Source organism: Trichosurus vulpecula, chromosome 2, assembly GCF_011100635.1.
Source record: "Trichosurus vulpecula isolate mTriVul1 chromosome 2, mTriVul1.pri, whole genome shotgun sequence".
NCBI classification, from domain to species: domain Eukaryota; kingdom Metazoa; phylum Chordata; class Mammalia; order Diprotodontia; family Phalangeridae; genus Trichosurus; species Trichosurus vulpecula.
The window spans coordinates 39317686-39330948 of record NC_050574.1 but is presented as its reverse complement, the minus strand read 5'-3'; the positions used below and the strand labels follow the sequence as shown (position 1 = coordinate 39330948).

The 13263-nt window shown below is 39.0% G+C and overlaps 1 protein-coding gene across 3 annotated transcripts in view; it reads left to right on the top strand.

The window, feature by feature from the left end:
- The window catches only part of LOC118839542 (zinc finger protein 260-like), a 31655-nt gene that overhangs the window by 6759 nt on the left and 11633 nt on the right, over nt 1-13263 (top strand). Inside the window, exon 2 of one of the 3 annotated variants that reach the window (XM_036747015.1) lies at nt 8787-8809. The exons of 1 other annotated variant lie outside the window; for it this stretch is intronic. In XM_036747015.1, coding sequence (XP_036602910.1) covers nt 8787-8809 — 23 coding nt within the window. Of the gene's footprint in view, nt 1-8786; nt 8810-9402; nt 9410-13263 lie in introns of all 3 variants that reach the window. One more of the 3 variants, XM_036747017.1, reaches the window with a different exon arrangement.

Genomic DNA, 13263 nt, shown 5'->3' with positions numbered 1-13263 from the left:
TTCAGAGCTCTGCCATCACACATCCTAGGGAGAATCTAATTACACAGAGGGCCTGGGAGAAGCACTATTTTCTGTTTTCCTGAAACATTTTCTTAAATGAAGAATGGGAAAGGAACATAAGAGTACACTGTTTGGGGGAGAAGGGTGAAGAGAAAAGAAGAATGGTGAAAATTAATGACAGAATTCTGGTGCCCAAATAGATTCCTCAAAAAAGTTATAAAGGGGTTCATGGGGAGGGGTGTAGTAGGTGATATTTTAAACTCTGTGTTCTGAACTGAGCAAAGCAGAAAATGAGACACTAGGAAATCTGGGGAGAAATTACCAGGCTACCAGGGATCTTTGCATACTACAGCTACCTGGGACTAGAGGGCAGCTGTCCAAGAGGAGAGCTTAGATTCACCAGCTTGAGAAACCCAGTGAATAATCTCAGGGGGCCAGGCAATGCTGACGAGTCTCCTTCAGGGCGAATTTACATTTTATGAATGAATTTATCTGCACTGAGATCTAATGCCAACTACACAGGGAAGCTCCTTGAAGCCCAAGGACCTATCCCTAGAAGGTACTTAATATTAGTTCTAGGAATTCCTCTGGAGGGTTTGAGTGTGAATTCTACCTAGAGCTTTAGGGGCCAGTGCCACACCAACCTCATATTGGAATAAGGCATTTGCCAGTGATCACTTGGGACTGGCTTTTGAGACTTCCTTATCCTGAGATCCAGCTCCCTCTGGGGACATATCATGCCCTGGTACCCTTTTCCAACACTGGTTGTACTTTCACTCAGAAACTCCAACTGACTGATGATAGTGGGGGAGTCAGAAGAGTTATTGTATCCCACCCCCAGCACCACTTTCATTCAGCAATCTGTTTGCCTTTGAGGCTCATTCAATCCCAATTGATCACTCAGTCAAGCCTCTGGGAGCTATTATCTCCCCAAGCCCAGGACATTGTCTCCTTCCTTCTTCAGTAAGTTTAGTGCTTATTACAATCTTTCCCTTTACCCAAATTTCCATGATTATACTAGAGATTTCAGATATCTTGATAGTCCTTCAAGCAATCCAAATTTCTACTTCCTCAATATAGTTAATTCCCATGACCTCCATTTCGCCTCAGCTATGCATAGAGATAGTCATACCAAAGAGTTTGCTATCATCCATGTATGTGAACTGCAAAATGCCTTTAGCATTCTTTCTCTCTGTGACCTCTAACCCTGTTCTTTGTCTTCACTGTGACATGATTACATCATTCCCAGGACATCACCGCTGTTTTGTCTCCTTTCTCCCCTCTTGCCTAACACCTTAGTTAGCCAGGTGATTTCTACACTATATTCTATGCTCTTTGTACTCTTATTATGTTGCTGGATCATGCCTTGGCAAGCTCCACAGTTGGATTACTTCCATCATCTCCTTTGGACATTTTTTTTTTCTGGGAATGAGCAGGTTCCAGGATCATAGGTGTTTGAGTATTTCCAGATTGTCTTTCCTGGGAAAGGTTGGAAAATCTTTGCTGAATTCAAAGTCCAGTAAAGAGATAATGATCCTGAAGAATGACTGGAAATGATTGAGTATGAAGGGCAGAACTACTAGGGTACAAATTCCCATGGGGTATTTGCTTGGGAGACACATTTGTCTGATGTTAACCTCAATTTTCCCTTACTCATTGTCTCAGACTTTCCTTCCCTGCTATATTCAAATACCCTCAGGTCTCCCACATCCTTAAAGATCCTTCCCATGTCCAAACTACCTGCTTAAGCTTTTCCCTTTCATATCTCTAAGAAGGTCAATTGACCAATCAAACAATAAGCATTTATTAAGTGATGATTATGAACAGGCACTGTGCAGGGTGCTGAGATGCAATTCAAAGAATCAAAAAATCCCTACTCTGAAGAAGTTTACCATCACATGCAGGAGGCAATGATCATATCTACAAATATAGAAAGCATAAACTTAAATGAAAATACATACAAAGTAGTTACACTCTGCATTCATTGCGCTGAGTTTCTCACCTCCTAGCCACTCGAAATCTGGCTTCCATCTCTGTTTTGATAAACTTTAATTGTTTTCCCAGGTTTCATCTTCCTGGACAGCTTTATAAATATTGCAATGTTGAACAGCCTCTCCAACATACATGCTCTTTTCTATCTCCAGTTCCTTTACAAGATTCCTTCCTGGGGCAGCTAGGTGGCACAGTGAGTAGAGCACAGGCCCTGGAGTCAGGAGTACCTGAGTTCAAATCTGGCCTCAGACACTTGACGCATTTACTAGCTGTGTGACCTTGGGCAAGTCACTCAACCCCAATTGCCCTGCCTTCCCCCCTGCAAAAAAAAAAAAAAAGAAGATTCCCTCCTAATTCTGCTCCTTCTAGTCTGACATCTCACTTTTATTTACTGGATCTTCATCTATGCCTACCCTAAAAACATGTTTTCCCCAGCTGCTGTCCTAGGTCCTTTTCTCTCATTTGTCTCCCCTTTCTACTGGTGATCTCCCTGGCTTATACAGGATTCACTAACATCTCTATGACTTCCATAACTCATTATCTTTTCCCCTAAACCTTCCTCCCCCTACCTTTCCTATTACTGCAAAGGTTAACACCATTCTCTCAATTCCTCAGGCTTGAAACCTAGGAGTCTTTCTGGATTCCTGACTATCTCTTACCCCACCTATGGTCAAGCTTTTGCCAAGGCTTGTTGGCTTCACCTTTGCAACATTTCCTGAATATATTACTTTCTCTCCTCTGACATTGCCACCACTCTACTACAGATCCTCATCACCTCATGCCTTGATATCTGCTGGGTCTGCCTGCCTCTGGCATCTGCAATCCATTCTTCATTCAGCCATTAAAGTGCTTTTCCTAAAATGCAGGTCCCATCATGTCACCTCCCCTCCCCCAACTCAATAAACTCCAGTGGCTTTCTATTGCCTCTAGAATCAAATACAAAACACTGTGTTTGGTTTTCAAAGCCTTTCATAACCTAGCCCCTCGTACCTTCCAGTCTTTTTATGCCTTATTCCCCAATACATACTCTTTGATCCAGTGACACTGGCCTCCTGACTGTTGCATGTACAAGACAATCCATCTCTTGACTCTGGGCAATGTCTCTGGCTGTCCCCCATGCCTGCAATGCTCTCCCTCCTTCTCTCTGACTACTGTCCTCCCTGGCTTCCTCTAAGTTCCAACTAAAATCCCACTTTTTATAAGAAGCCTTCCTCAACCCGTCTTAATTCTATCACCTCCTCTTTGTTCATTAGTTCCTATTTATTCTATATTTAGCTTACTTTGTATATATTTGTTTGCATGTTGTCCCATTAGACTTCAAGCTTCTTGAGGGCAGGGCAGTGCTAGGCACATAGTAAGTGCTTAAATGTTTACTGAATTGAATTACATTCCAAGTGGGAGGGCAATATAAAGTGGGGGTAGTTGGGAAAGATGAAGACACACCAAAACAGCATTTGGTGCATAGTAAGCTCTTAATAAATGCTTTCTCACTCTTCCATTTCTGATGTTATATGCAGTTTGAACTACCACAGAAATCTTTCCCATTGAAAAGGCTACTCTCCTGTATGGATCTTCTTATGGCTAATACCATGAGAAAAACTTCCCATATTCACTACATGTTTCTCTCCTATTGATCTTCTGATATACAACTGGGTTGGACCTCTGAAGGAAGACTTTCTCACTTACTACATACATAAGGCTTTTCTCCAGTGTGACTCGTCTTATAACTCATAAGCATTGAGCTCCGAATGAAAGCTTTCCCCCATTGTCTATGTTTAAGTCTCTCTAATATAAATCTTCTGATATACAACAAGATTTGAGATCTGCCTGAAGACTTTTTCCCATTTATCACGTGTATAAGGCTTTTTTGGTTTGAATTCTCTGGTGCTAAATAAGGATAGAGCTTTGAGTAAAGGCTTTGCCACACTGAATACATTTATAAAGCTTCTCTCCAAATGTATCATCACATATAAAATAAGAGTTGAATTCTCAATGAAGGTTTTCCCACACTTATTGCATTTAGAAGACTTAATGATAGAATCTATATTGTGATGTTTAGAAATGTTTGAACATTGACTTAAGGCTTTCCCACATTCCGAATAGTTATAAATTTCATCTCCAATTTGAAACTTCTGGTATTTGGTTATTTTTTTTTTCCTATCTCCCTCCTGCTTTAGCTCCCAACTCTTTTTCTGGAATCCTCTTTCTCAATATTCCCCAGAAATAGAGGAGCAATGATCAGCGTTGTAAAATATTTCCATTTTCACTCTATGGGATGACTCTTCTTCAAGAATGTTCTCTTCTGAAATTGCCTCTTTGGTTTTCCTTCTGAAAGATGTCTGGAATACACACAATATAGAGTACAAACATCCTCATTGCTCTGAACTTTGAGAAAGGAAACTGGGGATGGAGCAAAGCAACTGAAAGTGGGGCCCATAGCAAGGTATCACCTGGTGGAAATCTTAAAATGTTATTCTATTTTTCCCATTTACATGTAAAAACAATTTTTAACTTTCATTGTTTTAAGTTTTGAGTTCCAAATTCTATACCTCCTTCTGTCCCCTCTCCCCTTATTGATATGGTAAGCAATCTGAATAGGTTGTACATGTGGGAACATGTAAAATATTTCTATATTAGTCATTTTGTGCAAGAAAACTTTAAAAATGAAAGAAAAAAGAGAGAGAGAGAGAAATAGTATACTTTAGTCAGTGTTCAGATGGCATCAGTTCTTTCTCTGGAGGCGGATAGCATTTTTCATCATGAGTCCTTTGGGATTGTCTTGGATTATTGTATTACCGAAAACAGCTAAGTCGTCATAGAATATTGCTGTTACTTTGTACAATGTTCTCCTGTTTCTGCTCACTTCACTCAGCATCAGTTCATGTAAGTGTTTCCAGGTTTTTCTAAAATCATCCTGCTTGTCATTTCTTTTTTTCTTTTTGAGGGAGGGAAGGCAGGGCAATTGGGGTTAAGTGACTTGCCCAAGGTCACACAGCTAGTAAGTGTCAAGTGTCTGAGGCTGGATTTGAATTCAGGTCCTCCTGATTCCAGGGCCGGTGCTCTACTCACTGCACCACATAGTGGCCCCTTGTTGTTTCTTATAGCACGATAATGTCCCATTAAATCATATACCACAACTTGTTCAGCCATTCCCCAATTGATGGGCATCCCCTCAATTTCCAATTCTTTGCCACAGAAAAGAGCTGTTATAAATATTTTTGTTTGTATAGGTCCTCCCCCTCTCCCCTTTTAAAATATCTTTAGGTTACAGACCTAGTAAGTGTCATTGCTGGATCAAATAATATGCATAGTTTTGTAACACTTTGGGCATAGTTCCAAATTGCTCTCCAGAATGCTTGGATCAGTTCACAACTCCACCAACAAGGCATTAGTGTCCCAGTTTTCCCACATCCCCACCAACATTTATCATTTTCCTTTTCTGTCATAGTAGCCAATCTGATAAATGTGAGGTGATACCTCAGAGTTGTTTTAATTTGCATTTGTCTAATCAATAGTGATTTAGAGCATTTTTTCATATGACTATAGATAGCTTTGATTTCTTTTTCTGAAAAATGTTCTTTAAAAATACTTAAAAATAATATTTTCTCTAGTTTGACAACTATTTCCAGTCTTTCCTCTATTTGAAAGTATTTAGAAAGCCAAGAAAAAAGGCCTTTCTTAGGATAATACTTTAAGGGTAGGAGCTAATCCTTGAACAAATATTATTTATTATTTTATTTAAATCATTCCTCTCTAAGGAAACAAACCTCAGGAGCAGATGGATTGACAGGGGAATTCTACCAAATATTTAAACTGTTTGCAAAAATAGGTAAAGCAAAAGCCTTATCAAATTCCTTTTATGACGCAAATATGGTCTTGATACTGAAACTAGAGACAGTCAAAATAGAGGTGAAAAAAACTATAGAACAATTTTCCTAATGAATATTAATGCAAACATTTTAAATGAAATACTGCCAAGGAGGCTACAACAGCATATCCCAAAGATATACACTGTGATAAAAGTGAATTTCTACCAGGAACACAGGACTGGATGAAAATTGCGAAACTACTGAGTTTAACTGACCGCTTCAATAACAAAAACAAAAACCAGATGATTATTTCTGTATTATTCAACAGCGTACTGGAAATGCTAGCTATAGCAATAAAATTAAAAACTGAAGGAATAAGCATAGTCAATGAGAAAGAAAAACTGTCACTTTTTGCAGATGATATAGTTGTGGGATTGAAAATGGATCGATCATTAGTACTGCTTGATTAGTGTATGGTGAGCTGATCAAGTATTAAGATTTCCATTGTATTTTAAAAAAAATTATTTTATTTTCAATTCATGGAACAAACAAGCATTTCCATAACACAGTGCTAAAAAAAAAGATAACTACAAATCTGCCATGTGCAAATTGCTATTCCCTCTAAATATACAACAAAGTTATCACATAAATTTCTTTTTCCCCCTTATTTTCTTTACTGCCCCTTGCTCTAGATATGCCTATCATTAGACACAGATAGGTATGTATGTATATGTATATACATATATATAAGTAAAATTATTCTATACATACTTCTATTTATCTTTCTCTGGATGCAGATAGCATCTTTCTTTGTATATTCTAATAGTCAAAATTACTTAGTCACTCAAAGTCATCCTTAAAACAATATTGCTGTTACTGTAACTTCCACTCTATTTCATTAGGTTTAATCAGTCTGCTATGTATTGGTTGGGACCCCTCATTGTGTGAGTTTGAGCTCTTAAACCTGTAGCTTCAGTTGCCTACTCCATGCTTGTAGCTTGCCACTCATATCCTGCTTGCTGCTTGACAACATTAGCAACAGAGGAAAACAACTCCAGGTGCCTCATTCCTTGTTCTCCTTTTCTCAATGCTTTCCCATCACAAAGATTCTAAACCCATCCTTAAGTACTAGCATGTAAACCACAAGCCTCCTATCCCCCGCTCTGGAAATTGTCAACCATAGCACTTTCTAGGGCATGTGAGTCAATCTGGTCATACGATGTTTGCCTACCCTCCCTGGGACATTCCAGAGGATGTTAGTCCGTGAATGTTAGGGCATCTGGTGAGGAATTTATGTAAGAGGGTACCAACCAATCAGAAGTGATATATGTCTATGTTTAAGAATCATAACTGTGCGAATGCTCTAAAAAAATTGTTCTGCTTGTCAGTTTTATCTTTGGCTACTGAGGAGCCTTGGATCCCATTTATTGTCAACTGCTAACCTTGCTAATAAATTGATCATACTAAGAATCCTGTGCATAAGTTTCTCTTTGTTGCAAGTTTTTATGGCAACATGCTTTGCCTAGAGAATCCTAGAGAATTTACTAAAAGTCTAATTGACACAATGAAAACCATCATCAAAGTTACAGGATATAAAATAAATACATAGAAATGATTAGCATTTCTGTATATTACAAATAAAATCCAATGGGAAGAGAGAAAAGAAGAAATTCTTAAAATCACTATAAGTAGTATAAAATAATTGAGAGTTTACCCGCTAAGACACACAGAGAAGCTATGTGAGTGGATTAAAAAAAAATTCACCCAAACAAAGACTTCTTTAATTAGAGAAATATTAATCATTCATGGTTAACCTCAGCCAACATAACAAATATGACAACACTACCTAAATTAGTTTACTTATTCAGTGCCATACCGATCATACTACCAAAGAATTACTTTGTAGAGATGGAGGAACAACTGCACAAGAATATTAGGGAATCGATGAAAGAAACATGAGAAAGGAGGGGCCTAGCAGTACCAGATCTCAAGCTATATCATGAAGATGTAATCATCCAAAGAAGCTGATAGTGGATAATACATGGAAAGGTTGATCAGTGGAACAGATTAGGTATACAGCACAGAGAAGCAAATGAAGCTAGAACCTAGACTTTAATAAACCCAAAGATCTCAGATTTGGGGGCAAGAACTCACTATTTGACAAAAGCTGTGAGTAAAACTGTAAAGTAGTCTGGCAGAAATGAGGTATAGACCAACATCTCACACAATACAAGATAAGCTCAAAATGAGGACATGATTTAGACACAAAGAATATTATAAACAAGTTAGGGGAATAGATAAGAAATTACTTGTCAGATGTATAGATAGGAGAAGAGTTCTTTATCAAATGTGACATACAGAGGTTCATAGGAGGTAAAATGGATAATTCTGATCATATGCAATTTAAGTTTTTACACTAACACAAGCAATGCAGCAAATATTTGAAGAAAAATAAGAAACTGGGGGAAAATCTTTGCAGCAAGTTACCTGGATAAAGATCCCACTTCTAAAATATATAAGGAACTGAGTAAAATTGACAAGAATAAAAGTCATTCACCTATTTATAAATGGCTAAATGATATTGATAGGTAGTTTTCAGAGGAAGAAATACCAGCTATCAATAGTCTATATTAAACTCTATATTCTCTAAATCACTAATAACTAGAGCGATCCATATTAAAACAACTCTGAAGTACCACTTCACACTTAGCAGAATTGGTTAAGATGGCAGAAAAGGAAAATGAAAAATGCTGGAGGGGATTTTGAAAATAGGGCTGGGAAATGGAGAGAATTTAGAACTAAAAAATATTTGAAAGTTGAGCTTTAAAAAATAAAGAAATTTTTTTTAAATTAAAAACAAATCACCATACTCCTCATTTATGAATGGATTAGGAGATGATCCACCTGGAAGTACTACCTTTTCTTCCATTCAGAAAGGATTGAAATACTGATCTGAGGGAAGTGGTCCCCTTGGTTTTGGAAGAGGTCAAGAAAACATAAAGGGATTGGTCATTACAAATTTGGCTCATCCCAGAACTTTCAGGACTACTTCACTTCTTCTGCCAATATCTTTCTCACAGTAACAGTGTACCCTGACCACTATGGCCTGGATCTTGCTCTCATAGTATATTCCTCCCTAGAATCTCCATTTGACAAAGTACCCACACCAGGCATGATCACTTCAAACCTGCTCTAGCCCATGACTCCCTGCTCTTCCTCACCACTTTTTGTACATTTGGATACTTTTCTCTCCTAACAATTTTTCTGTGTCCTTCTTATATGTTGACTTTCTTCGTTAGGATGTAAGCTTTCTGAGGGTCAGGAATTTCTTTGTCCTTGTATCTATCATATTTCTATTATATTATTATATCTATATTCCCAGTGCACAATATTTATATGCCCTGTGCCTGGCATATTGTAAGCACTTAATAAATGCTTTATGAATCTAATTATTTATCAGTGGAGGAACCCAAAATGTGTTTTAACAGATAATTTTTTCTTGTTTAAGGTTACTATGTTACCACAAATACTCATGGGCAGGAGGCATGTTTGATGGCAAGGAGGTGGAGAGATAGACATGGGAGTGGTGGTGGGGGGAGACAATGCATGTATGGATAATTATCTCTCCTGTTAGAAATCACTGATATAGAATGATATTCTATTTTAACATTGCTTCTGCCAGGCTAGTACCTAAAACACAGAATATAGTGTTTTGTTGTTATTGCTGAGTTGTTTCAGTCACATCCAACTCTTTGAGACCCCATTTTGGGGTTTTCTTAGTAAAGATCCTGCAGTGGTTTGCCATTTCCTTCTCCAGCTTATTTTACAGATGAGGAACTGAGGCAAATGGGATGAAGTGACTTGCCCAGGGTCACACAGCTAGGAAGTGTCTAAGGTTGGATTTGAACTTGTGAAAGTGAGTCTAGCTGCCTTACGGGGTGTGTGTGTGTGTGTGTGTGTGTGTGTGTGTGTGTGTGTGCCTGTGTCTGTGTCTATGTGTGTGTATCAATAAACATTTCTTTGGGGCTTCCTCTGTGCCAGTCGCTGTGCTAAGCACTAGGGATACAAATAAGGGAAAATATGATCCCTGCCCTTAATCTGCGGGGGCAGACAAGAAGCAAACAAATATGTACAAACAAGCTACATGCTGGATAATTGTTGTTTGTCCTTCATTTCTGAAGAGCACTGATCAAATCACAGGATGACATTTTGACTCGTGTGAATTGAATTTAAGTAAGACAGTGTTGCACAATGTAGTCAGCCTCACTTCCTCTTCCAGAGTCATCCAAGCCTGGTAGCAAGCCAAAAATCAAGGTGATTGGTGATGGCCCAGGATCCAGTGGCTGACCTTGGTGTCCTTGATATTTGACCAACCTCTAAGTACTCCACAGCACCCACTTCAGCTGCCTTCATGGCCAATGGAACAAATTCTCATTTTGCTAAGGGAAGTCTTCACATGTTTCACATGCCCTAACTCACCAACGGGTTTGAAGCCCATTGGTTACCCTCAACCTGGTTTAGCATATCAGCCAAGACAGTTTACTGAGGTGTAGCTATGGGTCATGATAAAATTTCTTGCAGCCGCAGGTGAGAATTGAGTGCTAGGTAGATACCAAGGGGATGAGCAACTCTGAAAAGGGCTTGGTAATCCCTCACATCAGGTGCTAGTCCTTGAACACCCTTTACACCCCACAGGATAAGGAGGAAATAATTATAAGAAGAAAGATGTTAGAATTAAGTGGATTTAGAAAAGGTTTTCTGTAGAAGGTAGGATTTTAATTGAGACGTAAAAGAAGCCAGAAAAGTTGGTAGGCAGAGATGGGAAGGGAAAGTGTTCCAGGCATGGGAAATAGCCAGAGAAAATGTCCAGAGATGAAGAAATGAAGTTCCTCAATCTAGGAAAAGCAAGAGGTTAATGTCATTAGATCAAAGAGTGCTTCCCATGAAGCAAAGTGTAAGAAGATTGGAAAGGACAGAGGGGGCTGCCTTATGAGAGGCTCTAGACACCAAACAGCATTTTGCATTTGATTCTGGGCAGTTTTGATCTGTCACTCCTAGTTAACCATAACCAAAATAATGTCTGTCATCTTTATGGAGCATTTAGTTTTGCCAAATGTTTTTCGCCATTTGCCCATGGTAAGGACCTTGTAATGAAGGCACCAAGTGAAAAGTTGACCCTATTTTACCGAATGGAAAGAGGTTCATGAAGTTTCAGGATCCTGCCCAGGGTCCCAGGGCAAATCAATAAGAGGTGACACTTATATGGCAGTTTCTATACACAGAGTTCTTTCTCCTTAGCAAACCTGAGGTAGGGTGGTCAATATTAACCATCCTGTTTTCCATGAAATGCCTATTCAAACTTGATTTCTTCTCCAGTCTATAGTTATTTTTCCCCCAACACTGATACACAACCAATTTCTGGATCTCTGGGTGCCAAAGAGATAGATTTGTGGAGGTAGAGCCCCAGGGAAACAGAGTACAGGACATTTACCTGATCATTATGATTTCCCTTTCCTGTTTACCTTTTTATGCTTCTCTTGAGTCTTGTGTTTGAAAGTCATATCTTCTAGTCAGTTCTGATCTTTTCATCAGGAATACTTGAGAGTCCTCTATGTTATTGAATAACCATTTTTTCCCTTGAAGGATTATATTCAGTTTTTCTGGGTAGGTGATTCTTGGTTGTAATCCTAACTCCTTTGTCCTCTGGAATATCATATTCCAAGCCCTCCTATTCTTTAACATAGAAGCTGCTAGGTCTTGTGTTATCTTGATTGTGGCTCCATGATACTTGAATTGTTTCTTTTTGGCTGCTTGCAATATTCTCTCCTTGACCTGGGAGCTCTGGAATTTGGCTCTAATATTCCTGCGAGTTTTCATTTTGGGATCTCTTTCAGGAAGTGATTGGTGGATTCTTTCAATTTCTATTTTACCCTCTTGTTCTAGAATATCAGGGCAATTTTCCTTGATAACTTCTTGAAAGACGATGTCTAGGCTCTTTTTTTGACCATAGCTTTCAGGTAGTCTAATAATTTTTAGATTATCTCTCCACGATCTATTTTCCAGGCAGTTGTTTTTCCACTGAGATATTTCACATTGTCTTCTATTTTTTCAGTCATTTGGTTGTTTTATTGCTTCTTGATTTCTCATAAAGTCATTAGCTTCCATTTGCTCACTTCTAATTTTTAAGGAATTATTTTCTTCAATGGGCTTTTCTACCTCCTTTTCCATGGGGCCAACTCTACTTTTTAAGGAGTTTTTTCTTCAGTGAATTTTTGCGTGTCCTTTATAGAGCTATTGACTTTTTTCATGAGTTTCTTGCATCACTTTCATTTGTCTTCGCAATATTTCCCAATATTTCCTCTACCTCTCTTGTTTGATTTTTGAGCTCTTCCACGACAAGAGACCAATTCATATTTTTTTTCTTGGAGGCACTTTAACTTTGTTATCTTCTTCTGAGTGTGTTTTGATCTTCCTTGTCACCACAGTAACTTTTCTGTGGTCAGAATTTTTTTCTATTGTTTGTTTATATTTCTTGACTTTTTACTCTTTGTTAAAGTGGGGAGTCTGCTGTCAGGGTGGGGGGATGCACCAGAGGGTTTGTGCAGCTGTTTTTAAAGATACTTCTGTAAGTTTTCCATTCTTCCAAAGGTAGTATGATCTAAGGAGAAGTGTGTTTACTACTGTGCTCTGGTCTTCAAGTGACCACAAGCATTCTCTTCTGCCCTGGAACTGTGAGTAAGATTCTCTCTACTTCTGCCTCAAGTTCTGCTATACCAGTGTTCCTCCTCGCCCTGGGACTGCCACTCAGAATTACAACTCAGATCTGAGTATGGGCAAAGCACCAGAGTCCTGCCTCAGTGCTAGTGAAGAGACCTCAGTAATCTCCTTCTGATCAGTTGCTTGATCCACTTACCATCTGTGGGGTGAGAGCTCTGGAAGCAGCTGGTGCCACTGCTAATTCATTCATTTCCAAGGCCCGTTTCTCATTTCCAGGGCTTTGGCCTGCACTGTACTGGACTATTCTCCACTCTTACCCAGGTGTGACAGACCTTTCCTGCTGACTTTCTAAATTGTCTCTGGCTGGAAAATTATTTCACCCTGTCCTTTTGTAGGTTCTGCCACTTCAGGAATTGTTTTATGGCCTGATTTAAAGGTATTCAGAGGGGTCTGAGGGAGAGATGAGGTCTCCTCCTCTTTTATTCTTATCCATTTGCCTCTATAATGTCCAGGAAAAGACCCTGGCTCTCAGCCTTCCCAGCTCAGTTTCCCATCCCCCTCCTAATACTGTGACTCACTATGTGTCTCATTTACCAAACCTTTACCTAGAGCTCAGAGAGTAAATCAATGACGTTCTGTTGGGATTTGACTGGGGTGTGTGTGTGCGTGTGTAGCATCCAGGAGCCCTGCATTACAGTCCCAACCTCCTCTCAACCAGGGGCATTTCCAGGCTTCAGCTTCCCCA